This window comes from Lactuca saligna, chromosome 9 (genome assembly GCF_052625555.1).
Source record: "Lactuca saligna cultivar CGN05327 chromosome 9, ASM5262555v1, whole genome shotgun sequence".
NCBI lineage: Eukaryota > Viridiplantae > Streptophyta > Magnoliopsida > Asterales > Asteraceae > Lactuca > Lactuca saligna.
In genome coordinates, this window is record NC_136425.1 from 30639025 (window position 1) to 30653898 (window position 14874).

The 14874-nt window shown below is 35.3% G+C and overlaps 1 protein-coding gene across 1 annotated transcript; it reads left to right on the forward strand.

Annotated features, from left to right (window-relative positions):
* The first annotated feature begins 11613 nt into the window (after positions 1-11613).
* On the forward strand, positions 11614-14284 carry LOC145016161 (uncharacterized). Its single transcript, XM_078974562.1, has 3 exons — positions 11614-12700; positions 12797-12963; positions 13517-14284. Exons 1-3 carry the CDS (start codon positions 11614-11616, stop codon positions 14282-14284), a joined length of 2022 nt encoding a protein of 673 aa, XP_078830688.1.
* Positions 14285-14874: the final 590 nt, after the last annotated feature.

Sequence of the window (14874 nt, forward strand, 5' to 3'; positions counted from 1 at the left end):
ACTGTTGGGTTTCATGTACTATGATAATACTATGGTGCACATACAACCCTGATGCTTTGGATCTAAGTTTTCTCTAGTTATACATGTAATATTCATTTTCTAAACTATGAAACATTACTAGCCTTCAATTTTGATACATGAAACATAAAAATTAGTTAGAAGAATACTTCTTATTTGTAGCTTGTAGTTCTTGGCCTTTTAAGAGCTTAACACCCCAAGTGTGATGCTTCAAACAAGTTACAAACACCATGAACAAACGGAGGATTATGAGAGAAAGGTTAGGAGCACCAAAAACGGCTAGGTTTTCATCTTGGAGTACTAGTAGCTGATTTTGCAAGCTTAGGGGTTTAATTTATAGTTTGGAATCCTTAGGGTTTCATACATAAAACCCTAAAACCTTTGGTAATCCAATGATCCATATGATAGGCCCTTTGGACTAACTGTTCATGGACTTTCACATAGAATTATCGCATCACTAATCAACATGGATCATTAGCCCAAACTATAAATATTACTGATTTACCTAATCAGTCCTCGTAAATTTAATCAGTCTCTTTTGATCAGTAAATTAATTCCAAATTAATTCTTGATCAATACCAATTAAATAATATGATTTCTCAATTAATATATTATTCTTATAATATATTAATAAATCACAAATAACATCTTTCTCAAATATCCATCCTATCAGATTGTTTTGGTGAAGGCTACCTGAAATGGACCATACTACGCTCAGGTCAAGTACATATCAATTATAATTATGGGATTAGACACCTAATCCAACAAGATCTTCGTTGGGTCCATAATACGTGTCAACAGAAAGCTTAACTAAGAAGCCCAAGATCTTTAGTTTGCAACCTAGAGGCCAGGAAGGTTATGGCCATTGTGAAAAGAGTATGAAACCGCATGATGAGGTGTGTCGAACTGGAGGTATGGGCTTCTACAAGTGTGGTGGAATTGGTCGTGTTAACAAGGATTGTCGCAAGGACCGAGTCCGATCTATTTTCACTGCAACCAGGTGGGTCACCAGAAGACTGACTTTCCGGGATTGACGAGTGGAGCGATGAGGACACCAACTCCAATTATACTGAGGATTACTTATGTCCGTGAGGGCATGGTGGAGGCTCTAGTGGTGAGGAGACGAGACTTTCATTTGCAGGTCGAAGAGGTCCGAGTTCTGCCAAAGGTTGTCGTTCGTATGCATCACATTCTTTTCATTCAACTTTATTATTTAATTTATGATCATGTGATTGTGTGTATGAGACGTTATGTTCGGATTACTTAATTCTCCAACTAAGGATCATAGTTTCTTTATGATTTTCTGGTTATTATCAATTGAGGGATTATATGCCTTTCTACATGCCGAGAATCATTTTTGGAGGGTATCTGGATCATACGGTGTTAGGCTTCGACATGAGAGATATCGGCCAATAATAGGATGATCCCTAAGAGGAGGAGACCTAAGTGTTCTGCTTGGAGGATCAACGTACGGATTGATTATGATGGTTTAAGAAAAATGGGTCCGAGTAAGTTGTAGAGTAAGTTCCACAATGTTGTCATTTTTATGATCCTCTAGAGAAACTTAAAGCTTTCTGGAAAGTTGGAGTTAAAGATTTATGGATTAAGGACTCAAACATTAAGAGTTTGCCGCAGATAGTGGTTACGTCATGACATGGAGAATGTCATGACGCGACAATGAATGATTTGCTGATTATCTTGTCCGTTGTATTCACGACATGACCTAGTAGGGTTCACGTCGTGATGTCTGCCGAGTGAGTTGTCTATATCTGAGTTAACTGGGTTGGAGCATGGCTGAGTTAGAATCGGGTCATGTGCATTTTCATGACGTGACCATGGACTAGTTACGACATGAGGTTCAAATGTTGATGTTGTTGATCATTGACTAGTTGGTCTAGGTTGACTTTTGGTCAAGATTGTTGGATTTAATGTGGAGAGTAAGGTTGGACCTTGTATGTGTTGATATGAGTGTTGTAGCATCAGTTGCGTACTTGTATGGCTTTGACTTGTGGTTTAGCTAACTTTGAGAATCAGGTAAGTCTTCTCACTATATTGTATAGGATGCTAGTTGTCTTTGTGATATTTACATGAAAGACCCCACTTGGGTAGTCCGTGTCATTGTATGAAAGACCATGTAGGTAGCCCATGACACTTGTATATAAGACCATGGGGTAGCCATGGCAATGTGAGGAAAGACCATGGAGTAGCCCATGCACTTGTACATGAGACCATGAGGGTAGTCTGTGGCAGTGCAAGGAAAGGCCATACGGTAGCCCATAACATTTATATGCATGACCATGAATGTAGCCCATGGTAGTTTGGGGAACTCACTAAACTATGTGCTTATTAAACATTTTCAGATACTTCCAATTCCCAAGAGAATGGTCTGACTTGACTGCACAACATCTCTTGATGGGTTTTTTTTTTTTTCGTGTTGATTACTTTTAATTTACTCTGATGTTTGAAAAATACATTTTAACTTGTTGGTGAATATATGGTTGTATTACTTGATGGTTTAAAAATGAAAATTTTATTGAAAATTTTGGGACGTTATAAGATGCAAGCTGTTGAGAAAGGAGGTTGATGACTTGGATGCCCATTTATAGATTTGAATGATTCCGGACAAGAGAATTTAATTAATTTTAGAGGTTCATTTAGATAAAAACTTTCTACCTTGCTAAAGTTGGTAACATGAATCTGCCATCCGCGAATCGCGAATCGACCCCCTAGTTTATTTTAATTTCTAATATACTTAATTAGTTAAATTTATATATGAAAGGACAACGCATGGATATTCCAATCCAATCCTACTTTTTGGGTTTCTATATAACAAAGACCAAACCCAACCAAACATTAAAAAAAAAAAAAATCAATATTTTTAAATTCAAAAACTTAACCGGTGGTTTTTCAAATTTGTTCGGTTGTTTGGTATTTCGCGGTTTGGGTTTCGTATGCAATTATGTACTTATATTCACATACATCATTGTATTATCAAATTTTATTACTAAATTTTGAAGGACCATGTTTTTGCTTTTGCCCTAGATTCTAACTTCCAATTCGACTTGGACCGACTTTAATATTTGATGTCCTATGAAAAAAAAAAAAAAAAAAAAAAAAAAAAAAAAAACTTGATAAGTTTAAGATTACATTTGGACATAATATTTGATGTCCTAGAAGTGAAAAAAAGCTTAATAAGTTTAAAACTGTGCATTTGGACTTGAAGGTTTCTGATATTTAAAACACCTTTAGATTAGTGTTGCCAAAAAGCGTAATTAGCATGTTGGCTAATATAAAATTAGACGCGACACCAAAGAGGTAGACAATATAATATTATTTTATTATAAACAATATATATTAATTTGTAGGTCTCACATTGAGATTGGGATGACTAGAGTATCCACATTTGTAATCTTTATTTGATATATCTCTTTCTTTATATTAATATAATACTAGTTGATTTATTATTTGTATCATATTAGATCTTTTAATTAATATGTTATCACTTTTTTAATTAATATGTTGCCACTTGTCAATTTATTAGTTCTTCATTTTAAATTTATTAGACACTAGTTTATCACGAGTTTTTAACCGAGGGGTAGTGATTTTAAAATATATTTACCAAATAATAGTAGTTTAAAAGATAATTACCAAAAGATGGTGAAATTTGTTTGAACCGATTTTTTAAATCAAAAAGCAAATAAAAATCCAATGACCCACGATTTTTTGACGGTTTGTTTTCTCCTCTGGCAAAAACTCAATGATCTATCCTCTATAGGTCTGCTCCCTCTAGTCACTGAATCTCCCCTTGAATCCATTAATACTATTATATACCATTAAAGGATTAACCAAATAAAAGTCGGACCCTCACATCTTCACTGCACACCATAAGCACTATTAAACCCCTATCGTAGTTGTCTTTTCCCAGTATAGTTTGCACATAATCAGTGTAGTTTCCACATAATCAATATTATGGATTTCCCACTTGAGCTCTGGATGAATGCCGATGGTGGAGATCCAACCGCTGTCGGAGACTTCAATTCAGCTAGGACTAAGAGTTTTTCATCGATTTGAAGTTTAATAATCTAAAAATGCATGAGATCGATATGATTGTCGTCCAACTCCTTCTCTGCAATGCTGGAGAAACCCCAACCACTGATGAAACTTTTTCTCTACGAGCGTAGTACCGGAGAATCCGTATTATACAATCGACCGGTTGCACCGCCAACAATGAGGTTGACGATTTGTTATTCATCTCAACCATGCAGGCTTCCTTTACTACAGTAGAGTTATCCCTCACAATGCTTAGACATTGAGAAGTCTTTGAAGTTTGATCGGGAAGACCGATGTATTGAATGTAAAACACTGTATGAAGAAAATATAAGTGACAACATTAAATTGAATGTCTTAACCCATTTGATATGTTCGGTCGTTCAGTCCCAAGCAAAAAGAATGGTTGAAGAAAATCAATATTCCAAAGTATCATAACATAGAAAATAACAGTTGCTTCTGTTATGCAGGCACATGGAAGTGTTTTATGTTTAGCTAGAAGAAAGATATTTCCGGCGAAGGACGGAGAAACCATAAGAGAGCAAAATTTGTGTGAGATCTGGCGCGTGACAATGAACACGTAAGGGAAAAAGGGTTAAATATGTATTTTTATTAATCTTTTAATAAAGTACAATTATTTGATAAATATATTTTAAAATACTACTAATTGGTAATTACTTTTTCCACTTACAAGCATCAAGTAAAAAACTCGTTTATCACCCGTGGAAACCACGGTTACGAAATTAATTAAATTTTTATAGAAAAAACTCAAAATTATTATTTACTTATTTTAAATAAATTATTAATCAAGAGATTTTTTAGTTATATAAAATTATAATCATTGATTTAAATAAATATGTAATATTATATAACTTTATAATTTGTATTAATTTTATTTTAATTTTTATTCTAATGTTATTAATTTAATGTAATTAGAGGGGAAATTTAAATTTTGAAATTTGAAATGGAGAATTAATAAGTTTACAAATGACATACATTAATTAGGAGACATAATAGGATAACACATGACAAAAAAGAATAAAATATACATTAATTAGGATGCATAATATGGTGACACATATCAAAAGAAGAATAAATCTATTCTTTTATTAGAATAGATCCTGATTAATGTGATGTTATTTATTAATGTATTTATTCTCTATTTTAAACTTTATATTATTGTTTTCATTAAATCACATATAAAAAATGTCTAATATATATTAAAAATTAATTTTTGTATATTTATTTGAATCAACGATTATAATTTCACATAACTAATAAAAATAGTTCTTAATTAATAATTTATTTAAAATAATTGATTAATAATTTTAAGTTTTTACTATAAAAATTTAATTAATTTTCTAACCGTGATTCTCACGGGATAAACTAGTATAATTATAAATTAACCGACTTGAAGAAACTAATACATCTTTAAGAGGTTTCTTTTTTTTTCTTTTTTTTTTTAAAAATAAGTTATTAATGAGAAGTATTGATTTTATTAATTTTATTTTAATATTGTTTATTTATAACTGTTTGAAAATCGACTAAGTTCCATAAGATAATAATGAAAGAACTTATGTCAAAAGCTTTTATATTTATGAAGGATTTAAAAAAAAAATTGGATTGAATACGCACCTGCAATAACATTTTGGGATAATGACTTGATAGGGTAAGATACTTTTTAAAATGTACATATTTAGTCCTTATTCTTTTTTCTTATAAAATAAACACTTATACTTTATTTTTTGTAACAATGCAGTCCTTGTAACCGGTTATACCCGGTATACCGGTCATATACAAATTTTCTTCTAGGGAAAATGACTTAATAGGGTAAGATACTTTTTGAAATGTACACATTTAGTCCTTATTATTTTTTTTTGTAAAATAAACCCTTATACTTTATTAATATGTACACATTACGTCATTTTCACCAGATTCTACATGTTTTGCTGATGTGGAAGCATAAGTGGCACTAAATAGCAATTAATTAGCTTAGTCACCGGAGGTGCGTGATCCTCCAACAACAAGAAAAGAGCGGCGACCCTTCTCTTTCTCGTCTCTCTTCCTTCCGGTCGAACAACAACAACCAAACATTCTTTACATGTTGTGTTTCTCTGACGTGTCTCTCTTTGCCTCCATCTTTGAGATATGTTGCCAGAAAAAGAAGAAAAAATCGACGAGGGGGCTACCAGAGCAGCTCCTCGCTGCCAACTACCATCTCTACTTCCTCCTGCCTCCCCCTTCGACCTTGTTTTTTGCCATCATTCCTCCTTGCTACCATTGATGTGTAGGAACACATAAAGGTATCGTCGGAGATCGGGGTTATCCATTTTTTTTTTTGTAAAGGCTTATGTTACTGATGCTCTCATATTTTCAAAAAAACAAATTCATTAAACTACTTGAAATACTTGAAAAAAATAACTAGTTATTATTATTCTTTTACTTTTTGAAAAATGATCACTTACTTCGGAATACTATATCTTGGAGTACTTATTATCATTCGAGAGTTAGTGATGATTGACAATTATCTTATCTGAAATCAGACACCGGTAAATTTCGGATTGAAAATTTGCATGTTAGAGGTTACTTCAGAATGGATGGACATTAATATTATAGTATTTGTATTGTCGTTGTCGTCGTTGTTGACTCATAAAGCTTTTGGATAAAAAAAGATTCCGTATAATGGAAATTTTAGAGTACCTGTTTTTGGTGGAGGCAATGGACGTGGATTGAGAGATCTATGTAGTATATTTACATATGTTTTGGTATAGATATAAGCAGTGATATCAACTTTTGTTGGTAATTATGTTTGTTGCTTCTAAGTTCAAGTTACACATTAATCAAATATGTCTATCTTTTCAACAACCTGGATCAAACATAGTTATACAGATCTTAAGGATAGTGATGTCAAATATTTTCTTAGTTTTGTTTGTATTATGCCTCCTAGAACCTTATAATTGTTTGTTGTTAATCATGTTATGGAAGGTGGTATTAATTGATATCGATGGGAAAATCATTCTAGTAACAATGAGTCTTTCGGTGTTAGGAGTAATCAAAATTTTAATTTATTACCTATAACATTGAATCATGTTCATTCTTATAATAGGCATGTAGAATGGGTGATTTTAAGTATAAAGGTAAGACTATTGTTGATGTTGCTACAATATTTGATGTTGATGAATCTACAAATGATTAATGTTATTGGTTGATAATGGTAATATAATTTCACATGGAGACCTAGTTGAACAACTCAAGAGCTTTACTGAATTTAATGGGGATAGGAATAAATCTGAATAAGAGGAGACTGATACCCGACAAGCCCAAAAACCCCAATAAGAAAAATAGCCCTTTTATTTTTTTAGGTTTTGAAAAAACAAAAACCACCCATTAGAAATGCCCGAGCCTTTACGATTACTCGAATTATCACAACAAAAATGGTAAAGGTGTTTTAGGCAATAATAATTCTTCTTATGTGAAGTTGTTTCAAATATTTAAAAGCAAAGAAGACCTTAAAGCTTAAATTTGGATTCAATTGTGTTAATTAGGGCTTTCAAATAAGAGTGAGTAAATCTATGAAAGACAGGTTTGAATTTGTTTGCTTTGTAAAAAATTGTAAATGGAGGTTAAGGGCTACAAAAGATAAAAATTCAAATTCATCTCATTTCACTAAGCTATCGGAAATCTACTCTTGCTAAAATACATAACTCTGCCTCCATAATCTCCAAGCCAACAAGAACGTGTTGGGTCATTTATTAACGGGATATTAGATGATAGTACGAGGACTATGATGCGGGAAAAAGAGATCCAATGAACTTTGAGTCGTAGACTATATAGAAATCAAACTTGATCTATTATTGGATTTGTTGATTGATAGTTATTTTAACCTTGAATCATGTTTGGATTCACTAACTTATAATTGAATTAAAAACATAAGATCAATGATTGTTAACTAATTAAACAATAATGTTGAATTGCTGATATAGGATTTTAACCATGATAATGTTGGAACCTACGTTTGACAACCTTTGGAGGAATTTGTTAGTTTTTGTACCTTATCATATCAAAATGAAATTAGATACATCAATGATAATGTTGTTGATGTAAACTAAGTCAAACTCTTAATGATTTATAGTTATCTATAGTGAAAGGAGATTTGATAAAGGGATTTTTGAATTGTAACACCCAAAGTCTGGAAGGCCAAGAAAGGAAAGAAAACCCTAATTTTAAAGGGCAACTCGGCGAGTCCGAGCGGGATTCGGGTCGAGGAGTAAGTGACCGACTCGGCGAGTCGACCAAGGGGACTCAACGAGTCTGGTCTGTGCGAGGAAAACCCTAAATTCGGGACTTGGAGCCTATTTAAACGTCTCATTCTCTCCCCTAGGGTTCCTTTACTGCCTCTTTCACTCAGAACATCGAACCCTAAGCCCCATTGTTGCTCATTCAAGCTTCCAAGCCATTTTTGGGGTGATTTGAAGGAAGAAGAAGAAGGGGAAGCATTGAAGCTTCAAGGATTGGCCTTAGAGCTAAAGATTTGGGGGAACTTTCTGAGTTATTGAAGGTATTAAGTCGTTTCCCTCCTTTAGATCTATTATGGTTGTGAGTTTTGGGGGTTTTCTAGCCATGATTAGCTACCCCTTTTTAGTTAGAATCCAGATTTGAAGTTGCTACTTCGGATCTAAGCATATTATGGTCTTGAGAAGCATAAAGTATCTGCCCTTGAGTTGATTATGGAGCCTCTTTGCCTTAAACCCTAGTTTATGGTGTATTTTGCCTAGATCTCCTTCTCTACACGTAAAGTTTGCAAATTTACATGAGGAATAGGCTTGGGAAGGGTAGATCTACAGTTTGGAGTCCATGCATGACTCAAAAGTTCTCTGCATGTAAGGAGATCTGAATGGACTCGGCGAGTCCTTTGAGTGGACTCAGCGAGTAGCATGAAGAGTAGGAGAAACTCGATGAGTGGGAAGAACATCTCATTGAGTTAGATGAAGATTGCCTTGTACTCGGCGAGTTTGTTCCTGGACTCAGTGAGTCAGGTCGCGAAACCACAAACCCTTCAACTTAAGACTTGAATCATGGAGTCGAGTGGAGACTCGGTGAGTTGGTCAGGTCAAGACTCAAAAATCGGTAGACTCAGCAAGTCATGGACTGACTCGACGAGTTGAGACGCGAAAGGAAGGACTCTGAATATATGAACTCGGTGAGTCACTAGGTTGACTTGGCGAGTAGGGTTGACCTAGCATGTTAACCTTGACCAGGACTTTGACTTTGGCCAGAGTTGACTTGGTTGTCTCTCGGGGGTCAGTTAGACTCAGTGTTGCTTTGATATTGGTAGTTCGGGGAGCAAAGGGAGCAGGAGTTCAGAGAGTTGTTAGGAAGTAGCTAGTGAGATCATCAGTAAGTTCAGCCAGTGCAGGTGAGTTTCCCTTTGTGTGAATGGGTGTAAGGCCACAATGTCGGCCCATGTAGTTATGAGTAGAAGGCTCGGGGGTTAGCCCTAGGCACAATATGCTAGTATGATATTCAGGACGAGGTCCATTAATAGTGGGCGGGTGCCCAACGATTTTTTTATATGATAGTTTATACTTATTGTTTGTATGTGCCTGGTAGGGAGGTGAGTGTGGGCGAGGTCCCGTATCTCACCAATAGCAGAGTGTGGATGGGGTTCCACATCTCATTAGTAGCAGAACAGGTGCGAGGCCCAAGTTAGGGAAGGAGTGATAGTGGGTTGTGCCCGTATCTCACTACCAGTAGGAGCGTGGACGGGGTTCCATGACTCATCAGTAGCAGGACAAGGGCGAGGCCTAGGATAGGCAAGGCCTTAGGACAGGATTAGTCGTATGAGTTTAGCTTATGTGTTGTGATATGTTTATGTGTTATTATTTGTTGGCGGGCGAGGCCCTGTGACAGACGAGGCCTAAGTGAAACAGATATGTATCCGAGCGGGGCTCGAAGCCAGGTGGGGCCTGGAGCGGCAGGGCCGTTATAGCTGGTGAGGCCCGAGGCAGGGGGTGAGGCCCAAGATAGCGGGCGTGGCCCAGTATGTGTAGTATGTGGTTATGCATGGTATGTGGTAGGGTGGGGAACTCACTAAGCTTTGTGCTTACGGTTTTCAGTTTTGGTTTCAGGTACTTCCGGTAACGAAGGGAAGAGCTCGGGGTGATCGCATGGCACACACCATTGATTAGACAACCTGGGAATGTTTTACTCTGATAACAAACATGTGTTTTGGAAATTAATACTCTGTTTATGTTTTGGATTGATGATTTTTCTTTAAGTAATGTTTTATTAAAATAAATTTTTGGTCTTAAATTTTTGGTCGTTACATGAATATTGTTGAAAATATTGTGAATAAATACAATCTCATATTTATTATTTATTTCTATATAAAGGTAAGTATGTACAAGGCATGTATCTGTATGGGTATAAGTGAGTGCAGGTTTGATACACGCGGATCTGAAGTGGGTCAAAAGATATTCGGGTTGGATCCATTTCTGTGGTTGGGACGTATAAGAGAAGAGAGAGAGAGAGTGTGTATTCGGCGGAGGATCGGATATTTTTTCTCTCGTTTCTCTCTCGTGATAAGCTCTCTTTCAATTAGGGTTTTCAGATAGATCTAAAAAAGGTCTTATAGTTGATCTGTTGTATTTTCTAGATCATTCTTTGTATTCAGATGAATTGAATCTTGTTCTTTCGCCTTCTGGTTATCATTTTGGATTAGGGTTTGACTGATTTGTTATGAGAGTAGAATAGGGTTTTTTGTAGTGAGGTTTTGTTGTATGTTCTTGAAAACCTTCTATTTCTTTGTCCTCAAATGATACAAGGAATGAAGATGTTGGGAAATATGTGTTTGCATCTTTTTAACATGGTATCAGAGCTCAAGGCTCGTCGTTCCTATTCTTGACGCATCATTTGGTGTTCGTTGTTGCGATCTATTGTCACCGATGTTCATCTTTCCGCATAAGGTTAGTCCTTGTGCTTGATTACCATTGTTTTTGATTTACTCTGTTTAGATTTAGGGTTTCGTTTCTGCTTACCCTATTTCATAGTTTCTTTTATGAGATCCTGGTACTGCGAGAACTTTTGTTGTTCTTGCAGATTGTGTTTCCTGCTGGTGCGAAGATTTGGGTGAGTCTGAAAGTCTCCGATCGGAGTCACCGATTAATCCCTCTAATCTTCTCTTTGGGGTCGGATTTCATCACCGATAAACCCTTTGAGTAAAAGGTTCAGGGAGTCGTTTTTAACAAACATATTGCCTTATGCACTGTGAGGTTTTCTCGTTCCCTTCTTTCTCCTTTTATAGTAGTAGATGTGGGAGAACCTGATGTCTTGAGTACATCAGTTCATTGTTGTTTAAAATTTATTGATTGATTATGTTTTCTTGTTCACCTTGTGTTTGGTTGTCTTGGGCCCCGACAAACTGTGGTGACCATCTGGACTTTAATCCAACACAAGTGTTGTTTTTGTTCCTTTTTTTTCTTCTTTACTTGTTTGAAATATTCTGGTTCTTGTTTCTTCTTTGTTTGGTATATATGTTTGTGATCTGTTATGGCTGGAGATACTCCTGAGGGAATTGGTGTCCCTAAGGATTCTCCTGTTCACTTTGATGATCCCTTGTATATACATCCATCTGATAATGCAGTTACCTCTATAATAATAATTAAATTGACAGGTAATGAAAATTTTCGATTATGGCGTAGTGCAATGACTAGAGGCCTTAAGGCCAGAAATAAATTGGGTTTTGTGGATGGAACTATTGTTCTTGAAAAAACTAATGAAACTAAAGAATCTAAATGGGAACGTGTGAATGATGTTGTGTGTAATTGGTTATTAGGGTCAATATCTGAAACAATATATGCTAGTCATGTTTATTCTGATAATGCTAAAAACATTTGGGATGAGTTGTTTGAAACTTATAATAAGGCTGATGGTTCTGTAATTTTTAATATCCATCAGCAGATAAACACCTTAAAACAAAGTGGTTCTTCTCTTTCAGACTACTATAACAAACTTGATTCCTTATGGAAAGAATTTGATGGTTTGACTAGTTTATCTGAATGTGTTTGTGAGGCTGCAACTAAACTAAATGATCACTCTAAAATGATGAATTTAATGCAATTTTTAAGTGGTATTGATGATGTATATGATCAGGTAAAAAGTCACATTCTCTTAATGGAACCATTACCTAATGTTAAAACTGCCTTCTCAATTCTTTCTAGAGAAGAGTCTCTTCAAAGAAATGGTTCTTTGAGTTCTGTTATTTCTTCAAAACCTCAAGTGTCTGTTTTTAATAGTAAAGTTACTGATTTTAAAAAAGGTCAAGGTCAAAATAGATTTAGAAATCAAGGATTGCAGTGTAAGCACTGTAATCTTATGGGTCATACAATAGAAAGGTGTTATAAATTGATAGGATATCCAAAAGATTTTAAACAAAGGAATGAAAATAATAACCAAAATAAGTCTGTTTCTGTGAATTCTTCCTCTGTTGGTCCAAACAGCAGTTCTGTAATTTCTTCTGAGTCTGTTCATGGTAATGAATGTCACTATCTTACAAGTGAACAGTATTCAAAATTTCTTCGTCTCATAAATGAGAATTCTGCTAGTGAGGATGTGTCTGCTGCTACAAATATGGCAGGTACATCAACATATTGTTTTAATTCTTTTGTTAGTTCAAATAAACTTCAAAGTTGGATTGTTGATTCTGGGGCAAATCAACATATGATAACCTCAGAATCACAACTCCAAGACACTGTGGATGTGTCTAGACTTAATCTACTTGTAAAACACCCTAATGGTTCTTCTACACAAATAAATAAGATTGGGAATGTTCAATTGTCCTCTAATCTTACTTTAATTGATGTCTTTGTTGTGCCAGACTTTAATGCTAATCTTTTGTCTGTACATAAACAATGTAAGAATAATGGATGTGAAATTACTTTTTCTGAACATAATTGTAAAATTCATGATTCACTATCAAAGAAGATGGTGGAGAATGGTAGAGAATCTGGGGGGGGGGGGGCTATATTATCTAGATCATGTTCCCTCAAGTAATTCAGTCAATCTAACTAATTCTAAGTGTTGTGTCTCAAAGTTAACCTGGCATAGCAGACTTGGTCATCCTGCAGACCAGGCTTTAAACACTTTAAAAGATAAATTGAAACTAGGAAATGAGTCTCTTCCCCCTTGTGATGTCTGTCATAAGGCTAAACAGACTAGAGAGTCATTCTCTCTTAGTCAACGTTGTTCAACTCAGTTAGGTGACTTAATTCACTTAGATGTTTGGGGTCCCTATAGACTTGCTTCTGTAGAAGGGTTTAAGTTTTTTCTGACTATTGTGGATGATTTCACTAGGGCTACTTGGGTTTTTCTTTTGAAATCTAAAAGTGAAGTTTTTGATTGTTTTAAGACTTTTGTGAATATTTTACTAAATCAATTTAGTGTTAATATTAAGGTTGTGAGATCTGATAATGGTACTGAATTTGTGAATAATCAAATGAAATATTTTTGTATTGAACATGGTATCATTCATCAGACTTCCTGTGCTTACACTCCACAACAAAATGGAGTTGTGGAAAGGAAGCACATACACATACTTAATGTTGCACGGTCACTTTTATTTCAATCAGCTGTTCCTATAAGAAATTGGGGAGATGCTGTTTTAACTTCAGTATTTTTGATAAATAGAATGCCTACATTAGTTTTAAATGGATTATCTCCTTATGAACTTGTTTATAAAAGAACACCCAATTTTGATCATCTGAGAGTCTTTGGTTGTCTTTGTTTTGCTGTTAAACAAAATATATCTGATAAGTTTTCTGAACGTGCTGAAAAGTGCATTTTATTAGGATATTCATCTGATAAAAAGGCTTATAAACTTCTTAGTCTGGATACTAATACATCTTTTATGTCCAGGGATGTGAAGTTTTGTGAGTCTGTGTTTCCTTACAAGTTGAAGTCAACTAATGTTGACAAATTTTTTTCTATTTTTGGCCCTAGTGATCCATTTTCCTATGATGATTTTGATACTAATGAATACTTAAATGATTCTATTAACCTTGATGAGTTGAGAGTAGAATCGCAGTTGGATGGTGCTGATGCAGCCACTCACGTGGATGATGTTAGTTCTAATGATACTATCAACCGTAGCGGCGAGGAAGTTGTGCCTCCTTCTGTTGGTTTTATTCCTTCTTATTCTAAAATATCTGAGGAAAATAGTTAGTTTATCCTTTCTTCAAATCTCCATATCCACAAAAAGCTTCACAATAACACTCACACAAGCAGGGTATACGAATTTAGGGTTTGAAGGAGGTTGGAGGATGGAAATGATGGCTGGAGATGAGGACATCATGTTCCTTAAATAGAGGCACAAGAGAGCATTAGGGTTTTACTTCGAGCCTAGTAACCCCATCTTACCCTCTGGTACCCCCAGCATACTAGGGTGGCCTCTGCGATCATGCAACGCACATAAGTATGTTGGGCGTACACATGCGTACACCCCACATACTCAGTTTCCACCTTTTTCTTAATTAAGGAATAATATTGACAATTTTGTAAAAGAGTAAGGCCATTGAAATATACCTTATTTCGGGATGTTCCAATTTTCCCCCACTAGGATCAGACTTCGCCCTCGAAGTCATCCTCTGGAAACAACTCTGGGTACTGCTCTTGCATCTCGGACTCCGACTCCTAAGTCCACTCTGAGCCTCTACGATGATGCCATTGGACTTTAACCGAGTGCATTTCCTTGTTCCTTAGGGTCTTTAACTTTTTTATCTAAGATCACCACTGGCCTGTCAGTATAGTTCAGGC

Excerpts from the sequence above, each read along its gene's own strand:
- LOC145016161 (XM_078974562.1), top strand. The coding sequence starts at position 11,614 with ATGGCTGGAGATACTCCTGAGGGAATTGGTGTCCCTAAGGATTCTCCT. Across the intron at positions 12,701-12,796 it reads TGCTGCTACAAATATGGCAG|AATCACAACTCCAAGACACT; the intron begins GTACATCAACAT and ends TGATAACCTCAG. Across the intron at positions 12,964-13,516 it reads TTAATGCTAATCTTTTGTCT|GTTGTGAGATCTGATAATGG; the intron begins GTACATAAACAA and ends GTTAATATTAAG.